We start from the raw sequence: 17,500 nt of genomic DNA, 5'->3' as shown, positions 1-17,500 counted from the left end.
TTATTTTTATAATATATATTTATATTAATAATTTAATTTTTTTTTAAAAAATATAATTTTTTTTTTATATTTATTTTTTATTTTTATATTTTTTTAATTTTTATATTTTATATATATTATTTTTTTTTTTTTTTTTTTTTTTTCTTTCTTTTTCTTTTTCTTTTTTCTTTATACTTTATATTGTCCCATGATGAAATTAATTGGTTTCATTTGTGCATACTTGCCTTTCACATTTTCCAAAAATGTAAGAAGGAAAAGCCTGTTATCTCATTTATCTATTAAGTTTTGGTTGCGTTTTCGTTTTCTGTTTAGATTTACATATCATGCATTACTTTATATCATTTATGGTTATATTCTTTACTCATGTTTATGAATCACCTTTAATGATTTTTAAAAAATATGCTCTTGCCCCCTGAACCATAAAGTGCGACCCAGAATTAAAGAAGAACTTTCTAGCAAAGGCAGGGGAGTTGTTTCAAGAATTGGTAAGGGGTCGTCGGCATCCCTTGTGCAAGCAAGCCTCTGGAACAGCCACAGTTTTCCCCCCTAGTGTCTAACCGTGAACTTCCAGCTTCCAATTCTAACCCACTCTGAAAGTGATTGGTTGGTTGGTTGGTCTTTTTCTCTCGTATTTGAGAGTGAGTGAGTGAGTGAGTGAGTGAGTGTGTGTGTGAGTGAGTGTGTGAGTGTGAGTGTGAGTGTGAGTGTGAGTGTGAGTGTGAGTGTGAGTTGAGTGTGTGTGTGTGTGTGTGTGTGGTGTGTGTGTGTGTGTGTGTGTGTCTGTGTGTGTGTCTGTGTCTGTGTGTGTCTGTGAATGTGTACATGCCATGCCAGGCAGCACTGGGTTAGTCTTGTAAAAGTTTGAATTTCAAAAGAATCCCTTCTGAACATATTTTCAGATTTGGTTATATTGGAAGTAAAGAAGCATTGATTTTAGATAACACCCACTGTCCTAATGGATTATAATAATGGATTAACAGTATACCTGGTTTCCACGACATAGTGCTAGATTTACTTATTACTATTGGGCTTTATCAGGGACGTGAATTAGAGAAATCTTAATTGCTTTGGTTTTTTCTTTCTTTCTTCCTTTCTTTCTTTCTTTAGAATCAGTTTTTTTTTTTCCATGGCCACAAAATTAAGGTTGATAGAATCAGAAACTGTTACTGATTATAGATCAAGAGCATTTGTTTTAGCTGGACTTTTATATATAAAAAAAAAAAATCAGATATGCAGAATCTTTTAAATGTATTTTAAAAGGGCTAACTTCGTTTATTGCACATCACTGACAAAGCTCTTTTGTAAAAGTAAATGTTTTTGGAGAGGAGAAATAAGTAGCCTTTTTGTTATTTGATTTTTTTGGATAGGTTTGGGTGTGATTTTCATTCCCCCCTGCTTTTTGTTTACTTATTTTTATTTGGATAGTGTTTGCAACCCATTCCTTGATCCAACAAGGAGCATAAAAGAAGGGCATTGTTTGAGACATTATAGTTAGGGGCATATGTTATGACTTGTGGGCACGGGGAGGGAGGGGGCAGACCTTGAATTTGCAAGTCATGAGATGCCACAATTTCTGTTGCAAAGGAGAGGTAGGGAGGATAAAAATAAGGGAAGATATTTTCCTATAAAATGAACACTGTACAGAGGAAATCCAAATATTTAATAACAAAGAACAGAGGCCAAGTCATGGCCTTTGTTGGCTTACCAAATCAGGGAAGAAATTTACCAACAGTAAGAGCATTTGGAAGTGTTGCACCCCCTTCAGTATACCCCAGATTATGGGAAATTCAGCCTCATTTGATAAGGCATTGCAATTGGCTGATGTGTGTCAGAGGGATCCAGAGAGGCAGAAATGAAATAGTCAAACTGCATTTCTATTCTTATTATAATGGTTGCAGTGAGAGAGCCAGAAAAAAAGTATTGGGTATTGAGGGGAGGGAGGAAGCACAGTACAAAAAAGAATATTGAAAAAACATTATCCAAGAATACAGAGGATTTCTCCTCCAAATTCAATTACATATGCAAATTCAAATTTAGATATGAAGCCAGTTTTAGTTGAGTTTTTAGATTTTCTTGTTCTGAAATCTTTCTTGGAATTTATTATTCAAATAGAACCAGTTTTTATAAGTGCTTTCTTGTGAATTCCAATTAATGTTCAAAATTACAAAGGAAATCGGCATTCTTCAAACTAAAGAGAAATTAGAAATCATAATTATACAGGATCGTCAATTTTTACCACATATATTGGCCGACGGTTATTGATTTTTTTTAAGAATTAGGGGGGAAATAAGGAAGAAGGATAAACAGCAGATAAGGGAAGAGTGGAAATTCAAGAAAGCTGATTTGGAAATTGTTGAATAGCTAGCATATTTAAAACACCCAGAAAGAAAGCATAGCTAAAATACTTGGAGAATAACTGCTAGTATACAGTACTGTTTACATTTATAAGCAAGCAAAATTCATGAATACTTTATGGATAGAATAAGGATAATGTTAGCATAGTGAGGAGGAATTCTGTTACAAAATCAGTACTTCAGTGTCTGCTTGAGATTGTTTTTTCACCATTGTTTTTGGTTGAAAGAGCTATGATGTTTGATGAGTTTTGTAAACAAAGAATTGAAGCAGAAGTTTCAGTTAAGGAAGCTGTAACCAGGAATATTTTTATAATGCAATAGGCAGTTTAATTTAGATGAAAAATTAATTGGAAGTCAAAAATGTTGGGAAAACTGGAGCTGTTTTTAGTTATAAGCACCATAATCAACTTTCACACCTTGCCAGTTTTATTTGTGATCTTGAAGGTTTCCTGGAGGCTGAATATTGCTGTTGGCTTCAAATTTTGTGGTAGAATGGAATGAAATAAAGGCTATTTTAGGGGAACTATAGATTAGTTCAGCTGCTTTTGCAAAATCATTTTACCACGTCACAGTTGCAACATAGATTAGTGAAATTCTTGGATGATATAAGTATGATGCATTCAAGTTGATACTTGGGCTGATTTCCATACTTCAGCCAGTGCACAAAAAGTTTTATAAGCACTGCTATTCAGAAGAATTGGAGAACAGCAAACTTGCACATTTTCTGGTGTAAATTACATCCTCTCTTATACTGAATGAAAGGTTTTGTTTTATTTATTGTCATTATTATTATTATTATTTATTTTTTTTACATTTCTATCTCTCCTTAGTTTGTAGTTATTTATCCCCCCCAAATAAAGCAGTGGGATAGGCTTATTAACCAGGATTGTCTGTGTGTTTTTTTCCCCCCCCTCCCATCTGATTACAGAAATTGGATGCAGAGTTTCATGACCACCGCGTTGTGCTCCATGTAAGAAGCTTTAATCCGTTGAATTTGCATGAGACACTACATATGTTGTCTGTCTGCACGCTCGCTCTACTAACGCAGATTGCATTAACACTGCATGGTGTGTATGTTTTTTTGGCTTTACTCCTGTCCTGTTCTGTTAGTTGATATTATTATTATTATTTTAATCACCACAGGTATATACAGTCACATGTTTTTGGAGGACTTGATGTGAATAACATGTCTTATTTTTATGTATCTGATTAATTGTACATTTTCAAGATAGTAGGGGGCATGTGATTGTTTTTAAGCAATTTATGGTATGTCCTCAAAAGTAATGTGACTAATTTTGAAACCTTAGTTAATCTAAGCATTAAAAACACAGCCATGAAAGATTGATTAATATTGACAATTTCTGTGTACTATTAGCACTTAATCTGTTTTCTTTCAGTAAGTAAAATCTGGGTTTAAACTTACGACCATTCTTCAGTTAAGAATTTTATGTATTTGGCTTTGAGTTCCCACACTGTAATTTTTAGGTCACATGTCACAAAAAAAAAAAATAATAAAATAAATAAATAGAAAAATAATAATAATATTGAAATCATATCTCAGTGATCTCAAGTAACACTTCATCAGTATTTGAATATTGCACTAATGAACTAGCCACAAGAATAGACATTCATGTGATGATGGTAGATTGTCAGTTACTTGCTCGGAACTTTGACACAACTGTCTCGGTAGATCCCCACAACCTGTCCTTCTTTCTCTGTCCCTTTTTTACACTAGACATCTTAGCATAGACGTAAATACTCTGTTTCATTGGAATTCAGATTGTGCACTCTCTCATTAGAAATAATATCTCAAATAGACATCACTGCCAGTCGGCATCCTATCATTTCACAGGTAATTGAAGTAATCTGCATTAGTGAATTTCAAACTTAGCTAGAATGGGATTCAGGTTTTATATACTTGTCACATTGCCTGTCCTTTAAGACACAAGTTTCCCCTAATAATTTTGCCACATACAAAGTGACGGCTAAAAGCATTAGAGTGCCCTTTATACTCCGCTCGGAATAATGAGCTTTTGAGCTTGCTTTAATACTACTCCTCTCTGCTACTTGGATTTCATCGTTTTTTCAAGTATACTCTGGTTCTTTGCATTCCTGTCTTGTAGATATAATAGGTAATCAAAACTGTTTTGCTGTAAGAACTGGCTAATGACATACTAGACACCAGTAAGAAGGTTTCAAGAAATTCCCTTTGTAACATTGTCATAAGGGTAATTTGTGAATTAGAAGACCCAAATAATAAAATTTCAGTACTTGTTCACATAGCTATGGAAAAATTCAGTTCACATCTTGTAGTCACATTAAATATATATCCAGTGTAATTAATTCAGTATCTGTGTCATATTGAAAAAGAGAAAAGACAAAAGAATTGTATATATCAGATTATTTATGCAAGAAGGAAAAGTTGGAAATAATTAGAAATTATATTTAGATATGAACTAACACAATCAAAAATAAAAAGATACTATTTGATTACTATCTCATACTGATGTCTAATATCCTGTGTATGTAAATAAGTGACACTGCTCTGTAAAATGACAGTTAGATATTCAACGCTTTGATTAAACTCAAAATAGCAGGGAAAATGATATATATATGAGTAAATAATAGGATTCACAAAGCAGTTTTATCACAGTGCATCAAAAATAGCCAAATAAGTAAGTTAAAAACACTTTCAGTTCATCACCTTAGATCAATGTTTTCAATTCTGCTTACATATTTTGATCATTATAGTGATGGTTATATAAGCTTTAAAAAATAATAATAATGAATAAAATTTTCCTTTGATATGAGGCTGCTGATACACTTTTCTCTGTCAGTTTCCTGGCCTGCCAGCACTGGAATTCACTCCCCCTGCTGTTTTCCAAGACATGACAGATTGCGTCAGCAAAATATTTAACTTCGTGAGGCTTGACCGTAATGTATTCCCACCCAAGAACAGACATTTCACAGCTGTTTATTCGAGAGATAAAGAATATTTGTGAGTATCACATGAACTTTGTTGTTTATTTGTGTGTATAACATTGTCTATACTTTCACTTCATGCCGGGATCTTATCACAGATAAGAGGTCTGGATGGCTACATGATTGAAATTTATTATTATTATTTATATTTTATATATATATATATATATATATTATATATATATATATATATAGATATATATATATATATAATAATATATATCACATACCACACACACACACACCAATACTACACACACACATACACACACACACACACACACCACACACACACACACACACGCACACGCACACACGCACAAACACACACACGCACAAACACACACACGCACAAAACACACACACACACACACACACACACACCACACACCACACCACACACACACACACACACACACACACACAACACATATATATACACACACACACACACACATCATATATATATATATATATAATTTTATATATATTATATAATTATATATATATATATATTATATATATATATATATATATATATATAAACACACACACACACACACACACACAAACACACACACAACACACATATAAAATATACACACAACAACACACACCATATAATATATACCACAACACAACACACACACTTATAATATATATATATATATATATATATATATATATATATATACATTACATACATATACATATACATTACATATATATATATATATCTATATATACAATATATATACACATATATATATACATATTACACATATAATACACACTATATATACACATATATAATATATCAATATATATATATATATATATATACACAATTATACATACTATATATACACATATTACATATACATATACACATATACATATACATATACTATATATATAATATATACATATACATATATATATATATATATATATATAATATATATATATATATAATATATATAATATATATAAAATATAAACTTGTCTACATAATTTATATATATGCATGTGTATATATACATATATATATAAGTGCACACATACTCATACCTACAAAAACATTACATTCATACATGCATATGTGGCCCCCCTCTCTTAATTGATATAATTTATTGCATAGGTTTGATGTGACAGAGGAGTTCTTCACAGCAGCAGTTCGGGCTCGTATCATTGACTTTATATTGAGAAGAAAAAAGTTCAATGATTCGGAGAATGATGATTTTGCCTTTGGCATTGAGAAGATGCTGAACGAATCTACATATGAGGCTGCATATCCCATTCATGAGGTAAGGATTGCTAGCAGAGTTTCACCAGGTATACAATGGCTGTTTTATTGGGAACTTAGTCTATGGTGTGAGATTGTAAATGGGAATATAACTCTCATTGCCAGTATAGATAGTTTTGGGAATCAGTGTCAGTAGCAGTCAGCAATGAACTATGCAAAACTTTGTCCATTCCAGGGTGACCTTCATGTGGAGGGAAATGATCGGTCACTCCTCTTCAAAAATTGGGCCGCCCTTCGCAACTTTTACAAGTACCAGCCTTTGGATTACATCAAGGACTATTTCGGAGTCAAAATTGGCCTCTACTTTGCCTGGCTGGGATTTTACACGTACATGTTGATTCCAGCATCCATTGTGGGTCTTCTTTGCTTCATCTACGCTGTCTCGACCATTAACGACCACATGCCAAGGTAACACAGGATCCCACGAGTGCTGTTGTTTGAAGAGAGATTCTTACTGCTTCTCTATCTTTCTTTTTTGTCTCTTCTTTTGTTTTCAGTTTTAAGAAAGTTAATGTGTTCCCATTGTAGTTCTTCAAACACCTAAAATCAGCTTCGTTATAGCTTTAGTCTCCTTTGGAATTTTGGGAATTTCTTTTTGTTGTTCCATTAGAAAATTCATCTGGAGGCCTGAAAACCTCAAAGTATTGCTAAGTTGTGTGTTGCATTTCCCGCCTTTGCAGCAACGACATCTGCAACAAGAACCTGAACATCCATATGTGCCCTTTGTGTGACAAGTTCTGTGACTTTTGGAAGCTGGATGGTTTCTGTTTCCATGCCAAGTTCACCTATCTTGTTGACAATCCATCCACAATCTTTTTTACTGCTTTCATGTCTCTTTGGGGTAAGTGGTGCCTTTTTCAGATTATGCATGTGGCTGCACTTTCAAAATAGGGACTGGAGTTGAGTTTCATATTGAAGGGTCATGAATTGGAGTTCTATATACCATTTTCCCCATAGCAATTTATCCCTGATCAGTACACATATAATAATGATAAAGACCAAACTCCAGTACACTGTTTAAATCACATAAAAGCTAATTCTCCACTTCACATCCCCTGCAGCGGCTCTCTTCCTAGAGATGTGGAAACGGTACTCGGCTGAAATCACCCACCGATGGGACTTGACAGGCTTTGACATTCAGGAAGAGCACCCGAGACCTCAGTACCTGGCCAGACTAGCACATATAAAGAAAAAGACAGTCAACATTGTCACAAAGACTGTGGAGCCGAAACCCCCTTTCTGGAAAATGAGATTCCCGGGAATCATGATCAGTTTGTCTTCGGTCGTTCTGCTGGTGCGTGCTGTTAGATGTTCAATAGCATGAAGTCAAAGAGAGAATTTATGTTGGAAGATTTTGTATCTTATCTTGAGAATGATAAATTAATAAAGGAAAAAAGTTTGATGTCTGATTTGTAAAAATTCTTTTTTGCAGTAAAATTTGAAAAGGGAAATAAAGGATTACAAATAATCAGTCACAATTACATGGTTACAGCTAATCTACTATTTCGGTGTTGAGATCAAGCATCTGTCATTTTTATAGGGAGTAGAAAATTGGAGAATGAAATGACAAACTTGATATCTACACAGGGGTCAAAATTTCTTTGGTGTAATTCATTGTCATTGTTGAAAGTTTAACTTTTTAAAATTCTCCCCTGCCCCGCTGTAGGTACTAATGGCGCTGGTGGCTGTCATTGCTGTCATTCTGTACCGCATGGCTGTACTGGCGGCCCTGGCCATCCATGGGGAGTCAGTCATCACTTCCTATGCCATCATCTTCACTTCAACCACGGCTGCCTTCATCAACTTGATTTGCATCATGATATTCAACCAGGTGAGTTAAATGGACTAGGCAATATATGTGGTATCTTTATTTTTATTTTATATATATATATATATATATATATATATATATATATATATATATATATATATATATATATATAATATACATATTTATATCTATATGTTTATATCATACAATAATTACCTCTTATTATGTGTGGGCATTTTTTATTATGTTGACATAGACTGTAGCCCATGCTCTATATTTCATCCTCTGTTGCAGATATATGCTCGTGTTGCTGAAAGACTGACAGAACTGGAGCTGCAACGGACTCAGACAGAATTTGATGATTCACTAACACTCAAGATCTACATGCTGCAGTTCATCAACTACTATTCATCTATCTTCTACATAGCCTTCTTCAAGGGAAAGATGGTGGGCTATCCAGGGAAATATAATCGTGTTTTTGGATCAAGACAAGAGGAGGTTAGTCCAAAGGGACAGCAGAGGAGTGTGTTGGCTGTCCCTGTGTAAGGTCTTAGAGATGGGGGAGATTCAGAAGGGATGTCATATTATGTGTTTTAGATAGAGTGATTTATTTCTGTTTCCTTGGTGATTAGATTACTCTCAGCCACCACGCGTGAATAGAGAAAACAAGTAGTAGGATTTTACTAAGAGTCTCGGTACATCCTGCAACACGTGTAAGGAAGAATGCACACCCACACTTACTCAAATCACATTCATGTACCCTTGCTCCCCTCACCAGTGTTCCCCTGGCGGCTGCTTGCTGGAGCTCTCCGTCCAGCTGGCCATCATCATGGTGGGCAAGCAGGCAATGAACACGTGCATGGAGATGGTGATCCCCATGCTGTGGAAGTGGTACAACATGCTCACCGTCCCCGAGAGCCAGAGGGAAGCCCACAACCGCTGGCCACGCTGGGCAAAGGACTTCCGGCTAGTCAATTTCGATCCCAGGGGACTGTTCCCCGAGTACTTGGAAATGGGTGAGTTTGGTGCGCACTTGGTTGCTGATGGGCTTTGGTGTTAGTGTTGTTGTTGTTTCATTGTTTTTTATTGTTATTATCAGTAATGTGATTCATTGGTATTGATATTATCATAATTGTTATAACTTTTTATCATCAGCACCATTGGTCTCTTAAGAAATTATATAATTTTTGCTGCCTTTAACAACAATAACGACAAAAAAAACAAAACAAAAACATCACTTTCATTACCTTTCATTTCTAGCGAAGTAGAATGACTGCATGAGGATGAGTAGGATGATGTATTTATTTACATATTTGTGTGTGTTTGTGTTTGTTTGACCAGATAGAAATAGATGGATTTACATATAGATAATATGTATGCACTTATTTGTATACACACATACATACATACACGCAGACACTTTACATTCTCTCTCTCTCTCTCTCTCTCTCTCTCTCTCTCTCTCTCTCTCTCTCTCTCTCTCTCTCTCTCTCTCTCTCTCTCTCTCTCTCTCTCTCTCTCTCTCCCCCTCCCCCACTCTCACTTGCATGCACACCACACACACACACACACACACACACACACACACAACACACACACTACACATACACACACAACACACACACACACACACACACACACACACACACACACACACACACACACACACACACACACACGATTCAGTAATTGTTTAATTTTTAAAGCTAACCAATATAATTTACACTATACACATGCATGTATTCATTCAACACATTTTATAAAGACATGCTTTTTTATGCAAATCCAAGCCTCATGTGTTTTCTAACTAATGCAACTTTTTTTATACTGTATGGCTATGTGTGTACAGCAGAACCCATTTTTTTGTATATTGTGTCAGGGCTTTTAAAGATTTTAATGTTTTTTGTGTTCATTTATATCTAGAATAAACTGGAAACTATCTAATGTCACAAAACTCATGTGTTCCTAATTTGGCCTTTGAGTAGTGGGTAGGAATCCTTAATAAGTGATAACTGGATGAATGAATTATTGCTGATCAAGGTTGTAGAAAGTAATCTTTTTTTTCTCTCTTATTTATGAATGAATAAGTAGATTGATTAGGGGGTGGGGGGAATGTGATACAAAAGCATATAATCAATGCTTTGGGTGAACTTTGTATCTTATTAATAGTAAGAATTATATTTCCTCTACTTCAGATAACTTTGTCCATTAATGTTATTTTTTTATGTCAAATATGTTTATGAAAAAAGAAGGAAACATGTGGTTATATTTCTGATGTCAATCTTGATTTTGAAATAATCTTTGTTCTCCAGCCCATTCTTGTTTTGTGGTAATCTGAAAGGGAGTATTAGTCAACCTGAAATCTTTTATTTTGGTGTGTTAAGTCTGCTTTGGTATTAATGATAGTGTTATTATTTAAAGGTTGTGAGAAGAGTGAGGAAGAAAGAGTTTTGTCATAGATGAATAGCTACATTTGTTTCACAGTTCTTGCAGACATAAAGTTTGGGTTGACATTGTAGAATATATAAAAGACTGGAATATAATTATTTTTACTGATTGCATAGTTATCCTTTATAAAGTAAGGTATAAGAATGTTCATCAAGTCTGATAGCTTTTTATGAACACCAGAACATACCTGTACCTAAAAATAATGCCAGAACTCTGTAATCCTTCTCACCAAAGAGGCATTTATTGCAAGCATGGTTGACCAGAGGTTTCCATGACAGGTGCCACCAATCCGTTCATCCCCAAAGGTTGCAAAGCAACTTACTTAGACATGGGTAAGCACCTGAGGAGAGACACCCTCTCAGAGTGATGGCATGCAGACCTGGCAAGACCCTGCTTTGTGTTGACAGATGCTGTGCTTTACACTGGGGACTGGAAATGTTTGATTTGTGCCACTGAAGAAGGGCTTAAGAACTAGAAGCAGTATAGAATAAAAAAGAGATATATATGATATTCTGGGAGTGGTTAAAATTCTTATTTTTGATTTTTTGGATTTGTTCTCTCATTTTTTATGATCTGTTTTGAAGTGAACCTTGCCCCTTAACTTTTGATCAGATTTGTGATCCCTTTCTGGAAGGCATAATTGGCGTAATTCTTCATCCAGAATATGTAAATAAGATCCCCTTTTCCAAGTGTTTGCATGGATTGTTCTTTGCTTACTTGGTTGAGGTTGCTTGTTGATTTTTTTTTTGCTTTTGCTTTTAGCTACATTTACTTTGAATTTTATGTACTCCGGTTTAGTTTTTTAAGCCCCAAATGCAAGTGGCTGTATCAGAGTGGATTACCTTAACAATGACAAATAATATTTAATCATGACTCTTTCTCTCTTTCTAATATTCACCCTCCCAATCACATGCACACATACACTCTCCTTCTCCCTCTTCTACTGAAAACGGACTCATAAATGCAGTAAATGGAAGTTTGATTGCTCATGTCGTTGGAGTTGTGGGGTCTGTTTTTCCTTGTTTATTTGTCGTTATTGTTGCCAAGGGAAGAGATTCGTTAAAGGGGCAAATTCTGCATATGATATTATTAAAAGATGTTGGTAGACAGAAAATTTGCAGCTTGGTTGTAAGCTAAGTGAGCAGAGTTGTTTGTTAACACTCAAAAAATAATGGCTTACTACCAGATCAAATGCAATTGTTCTAGACACCCCACCAGGAAAATGGAACCTAGATCTTCAAACATTAGTCACTAGGGAACATTTAAAAATGTTTTGAGATCTCAGCTCATGATAGAAGTGGTCCCTACTTTGGATGACATGTTCATTTCAGCTTCTGTCTGTTGCATATACAAGTCAAAGCTGTAAATGATTCTGGAGGTAACTGGTGGCCCAAGACCACTGAGATGCCATGATGGAAGCGGAGAAATTCTCTCTTTCCTTTCCGCAAGAAAACCTTTTTTTTTTCTTCACATGTATCAATCCACCAGATAGTGAGTTAGAGAGAGAGAGAGAGAGTCTGTGTGTGTAAGATTTATATTTGTCATATATTTCTTAATACTTTTTACTTCTATAGTCTTAGTTATACATTGAGAAATGTGTAACTCTCTCAATTTCTATCAGAATACTTTTTTGAACATTGCCTTTTGACTTGCAGATCCTCATAACAGAAGAGTATGAATGGGTAGAGGAAGTTATAGGATAGAGAGAGCTAGTTTTGCATTCAAGCAAAAAAAAATTACAAGTTTGTGTTTAGGGCCTGTATTTGCCAAGTAGTTATCTGAAGTTAATCATTACAATGTATAATGGAGGCTAGGCTTTGGCTTTTTTTTTTTTATGTTAAACTTTATATAAGTTTTAGTCCTCTTGTAGCTGCATTATGAGTCATAGATGATAAGTTCACATCTCTAACCCCTGACAGTTTACAGCAGACTACTTCAATCTAAAGTAATGGCCACAGAACTTTTAGTCTTTCCCTAGTTTTAAGTAATTCTGCTACACACTTGCTACCCTCTATTGTCCTGCAATGGGGAAGCTTTCATCATATAGTGCTGAGTCTCCTGTACCCAAGCAGGGGTGACAAGAATGATGAATAGAGAGAGGAACTATTTTATTACTAGGATAGAATTGGTTCTGTTGATTCTGGATGATTAGAATTACAGCTCTGAAAAAAAATGTAGACTGCTGGAGCACCATGACTGAAAAGAGGGCACAGTCATGCAGAAATTTATATCCTTCATTTTTGATACTCAGTGAGAAGTTAGATTATTCAAGGGTAAAAAGGAAATATAGTTTGTGCATGTGATCAGTACCACAACTTTTTTGTAAGGGGCATTGTCTTGTGCGTGCGTGCATGCACGTGTGCTTGTGTATGTGTGTGTTTGAGAGAGAGAGTGAGTGTGTGCGTGCGTGTGTGCCCATGTGCGTGCGTGTGCCCATGTGTGTGTGCTTATGTAAAAAGAAAACAGTAACATTTGAACTATGTTTTTCACATATATTTCTGCTCATTTCCCTCTCACCTGTAATTATCAATGATTTCTAAAATTGGTTTTGAAGGAAAGGCATTATGGATTTTCCTTATGTTTTTTTTATCTTTGGTTATCTAATTGTTTATTTCTGTATCTTCATTATTTTTATTGTCATTTTAAACACAGCTTTGAAATGGCACAGCTTTTTTAAATACTTCCTAATATTTTATTTGTTATTCTTCCTTTTTTACTCCTTTTCATAATTAAGTTTCTCACTCACTCTGCCAGTCTCTCACTTTTCCTCGTAGAATTTATGATTATTTTCTGTGCTTCCAGTGCTGCAATATGGATTCGTCACCATTTTTGTGTCGTCATTCCCACTGGCTCCTCTGTTTGCCTTCCTCAACAACGTCTTTGAGATGCGCTTGGATGCCAAGAAGCTGCTGACACACTTCCGACGCCCCATCTCGCAGCGCGTCAAGGACATTGGCATCTGGTTCAAGATCCTGGACTCCATTGGGAAGTTGGCTGTCATAACAAATGTGAGAGACAGAAATTGTGTTCTTGTTTGTTGGGTCAGATATTTTTTATTATGTTTGTTCTCTTGGTTTGATTAAGGTGTCTTGATTTTATGTTTTGGACCATGTGCAGTCTTTTTTTTTTCTCTCTTTTTTCTTGGAAATAAAGATATTTTTTTTTTTTTTTTTTTTTTTTTTTTTTTTTTTTTTTTTTTTTTTTTCCGGACCAAAGAAGGATTTCATGATTAACTACAACTCCCCCTCCTCCAACTGTTTTCTTTACTTAAGATTTTTTCTTTTTCTTTTTCTTTCAGGCTTTCATCATAGCCTTCACATCCAACTTCATCCCCGAGCTGGTGTACCGCCACGTAGTCTCGGAGAGAGGGACATTAGAAGGCTTCCTCAACCACTCATTGGCCACTTTCAACGTCGGCGACTATCCCTCAAGTTACAAAGTAAACGATACAGGAGGCATAGAACAGTGCAGGTTGGTTTGGGCTAGTTTTTTTTCATATTCTTTTCTTTTCTTTTTCTTCTTCTTTACCTGTTTCTTTATTATCATTATTATCTCTCCTTATCAATCATCATTATTCTTCCTCCACTTCTTGCTTTTCATTTAATGGAATGGGAATGCTATTAATCAAATTTGGTTTATATGCACAGTGTATATATATATATATATATATATATATATATATATATATATATATATATATATATATATTTTTTTTTTTTTTTTTTTTTTTTTTTTTTTTTTTTCTTTTTTTTTTCTTTCTTTTCTTCTTTCTTTCCTTTCTTTCTTTCTTTCTTTCTTTTTCTTTCCTTCCTTCTTTCTTTCTCTTTCTTCTTTCTCTTTTCTTTCTCTCTTTCTCTCTCTTTCTTTCATTTCCTTGTCTCTTTTCATTACATCAGTGAGATGCATACACTTAAGCAATTCCTATTTGTCGCTTGTTTCCATTTGCTCTAAATATGGTGCTTTTGGTATTACACTGTTTCATTTATTGTTACACGAGGAATAATCATTACTTCTGTCATCTCTTTACAGGTATCCAGATTACCGAAACCCGCCTGGGACAGAGGACAGTTACGATTATGCACCAATCTTTTGGCACATTCTAGCTGCGAGATTAGCATTTGTAGTTGTATTTGAGGTACGAGTGACTGTAAATGATGATGATGATGAATAGAAATAGACAGATAAATTGGCTGAATTAGATTTATTAAGTAATACTGTAAAGAGATGATGATGAAATGAAAATAGATAGATGAAATGGTAATGATAATGATGATAAGATAATAAGAAAGAAGGATGAGATAAGAAATGAATGTAGATGAAGGTAATGATAATATGAAATATAATGATTAAGATAGAAAAAGGATAGATATAAGTCATATTTGCTGTGTTATTGTTGAAGAGTTTCTGTAATAGAAATATTAAGATTTAATCTACTAAATTGCTCAGCAAAATATCAGTTTTTCTCTCATTCTGTTGTTTGAATAATAGTAGTGATAATTGTTGTTTGAATAATAGTAGTGATAGCAAAGTCCTGCAATAAACCACCCCTTTTCAGAATGTTGTATGTGTCATCATCCTGTTTATCAAATGGATCATCCCAGATATGCCGTACCGTCTGCAGGTAAGGTACACACACATATATATATATATATATATATATATATATATATATATATATATATATATATATATATATATATATATATATATATATATATATATATATGATTAGGAATTTTAGAAGACTTCTTATGCTCCTTCTTCACTTCTGCCCCTTCTCCCTCTTCTTTTTATTTATCCCTATCCAGCAATTTTTAAAAATGTGGTAATTTATTTAGTGATCAAGTCGCTACAAGCACCAACAGATGTCAGCTCATGTAATTAGCCACATCAGTGTTAGGTCTTAAACTAGTGTAAATTGAAACATTGTCTCAGTAGATGTTTTGAGTCAAACTGAACTTTACAGGAGAGCTAATAATAAAAAAAAGTCATTCTTTACCACCTTTTTTAGACAGGGTTAGTAATATGTAGTATTTATTCTTTCTTCCTTTCTTCAGAAGAAAATATTGCTGCCATGGGAAAGTTATTCATTCTTCCCTTCATTGTCTTTGCAGGAGCAAATTCGAAGGGAAGCATACGTGACCAACGAACTGATTGTTGAACAGGAGCTTCGGAGAGCAAGAGAAGCAAACACCACAGCCAGCTCCTCTCCACGCTCTCCCCTGCGGCGCCAGTACTCAGAGCCAGCAAGGAACAGAAACGTCCAGGATGTGCGCTTTAGGATTGGTAACAATAAGGATGACTTTGCCACCAACGTGTAGGATTTTACAGGAATTTTAAAAGTGCCTGCATCTTAACGAAAGGCTTATATTTGTTCAGTTACTTATTTTTTCTTTCACTTATTTTTTATTTATGTTTTTTGTATTTTTCTGAAGCAGGTCAGTTACTTAAAAAGTCCTTCCATTGTTTTTCTGGCACACATTCAATGTACAACATAACACAATACAAATACAGAGATTACAATAGTTTTAGTGTGATGCAGTTGTCCACTAAGATACACATGTATGAGGGAAGGACCTCTCAGTCATCTTCCTGGCTTTTTATTTTTTTCTAGATAGAGGATTCGTGATTGAAGTCAGCAGAAGATGAAGGACTTATTGGTGATACTGGATACTTAAAGAGGTATTTAGGTTGTATGTGTAAAATATGTGGACTTGCAGATAGTACCTGCAGTTTACTTTTGTGTTTGTTAAAGGGAAAGCCTATGCTATAGTAATGTGTTCAAGGAATTTTGAATGTTTATGTGCCTCATTTCTGGGTAACATGGTTAGTTGTTACATTATTTTATTTTTGTGGAAAAAGGAATATTTCTACACCTGTTTTAATGATCTGGTCAGTCTCTTAAAGTAATTTTATTAAACACTAATATGTAATTGATGTTTCACAAAAGTTTATGTAAATAATTGTGATAAGACATTCAATTTTCAGTCATGTTAACACTTTTGTAAATGTAAACTGTCTTTATTTCTGGAACCTAATTGCTAGTCAATTTGGAGATCATTTTTTATATAGCTGTCTAACTTTATGCAAAGGAAAGATCTTATCTATCACTAAACATATATGCATATCTCCATATATGTATGTCTCACTCCTCTCCTTTCTCAGAAGTTTTTCCAGCTAGCATTTTTGATGTTCTCATGAAAATTCAGATCACCTCATACTCTGAGATTTAAAAGGATCAAGGACACTTTTTGTCCAGGAAAAAGAAGGCCTTCCTCGGAAGCTTTGCATTTAGTATTAAAATTTTAACTTTTAGCTTAGACATCCTTCGTTAAGAAAATATTTAGTTTCCTTCTCTCTGTCACCAGGGATATTCTGGAGGGATGCATGGAAATTAAATGGTGCATCAATTCATTCTCAGACATAGAATCATCCAGAGTCAAAATTCATGTAGATATAAGTGACATGTCCATAGAGGAACATGTTTACTGGGCCATAGGAAGATGCAGTAGGGTGGCCAGTTTCTTTTCGCCCAGACTTAAATTCCATCAGCTGATGCTTGAATTCTCTCACAGCTGGGAGGAGCATGGCCAGCTAGGAACCGAGGACCTTGCAGTTGTAATGCCAGTGTTCTACCTC

General features: G+C 34.6%; 1 protein-coding gene across 2 annotated transcripts in view; it reads left to right on the top strand.

Moving 5' to 3' along the window:
• Positions 1-17,500, top strand: part of LOC119589861 (anoctamin-1-like) — a 26,444-nt gene that overhangs the window by 5,810 nt on the left and 3,134 nt on the right. Inside the window, exons 2-17 of one of the 2 annotated variants that reach the window (XM_037938467.1) lie at positions 3,283-3,324; positions 5,192-5,352; positions 6,478-6,643; positions 6,818-7,050; positions 7,323-7,483; positions 7,704-7,936; positions 8,309-8,473; positions 8,708-8,911; positions 9,192-9,429; positions 13,664-13,869; positions 14,160-14,332; positions 14,891-14,996; positions 15,417-15,482; positions 15,976-16,147; positions 16,476-16,543; positions 17,437-17,500. The exon at positions 17,437-17,500 is cut by the window's right edge and continues 3,134 nt beyond it. In XM_037938467.1, coding sequence (XP_037794395.1) covers positions 3,283-3,324; positions 5,192-5,352; positions 6,478-6,643; positions 6,818-7,050; positions 7,323-7,483; positions 7,704-7,936; positions 8,309-8,473; positions 8,708-8,911; positions 9,192-9,429; positions 13,664-13,869; positions 14,160-14,332; positions 14,891-14,996; positions 15,417-15,482; positions 15,976-16,147; positions 16,476-16,510 — 2,361 coding nt within the window. In that variant the 3' untranslated portion in view covers positions 16,511-16,543; positions 17,437-17,500. Of the gene's footprint in view, positions 1-3,282; positions 3,325-5,191; positions 5,353-6,477; positions 6,644-6,817; positions 7,051-7,322; positions 7,484-7,703; positions 7,937-8,308; positions 8,474-8,707; positions 8,912-9,191; positions 9,430-13,663; positions 13,870-14,159; positions 14,333-14,890; positions 14,997-15,416; positions 15,483-15,975; positions 16,148-16,475 lie in introns of both variants that reach the window. The other variant, XM_037938466.1, reaches the window with a different exon arrangement.

The sequence above is a fragment of the Penaeus monodon genome, chromosome 26 (genome assembly GCF_015228065.2).
Source record: "Penaeus monodon isolate SGIC_2016 chromosome 26, NSTDA_Pmon_1, whole genome shotgun sequence".
In the NCBI taxonomy this organism is placed as follows: domain Eukaryota; kingdom Metazoa; phylum Arthropoda; class Malacostraca; order Decapoda; family Penaeidae; genus Penaeus; species Penaeus monodon.
This window is presented reverse-complemented; position numbering and strand designations above follow the sequence as displayed.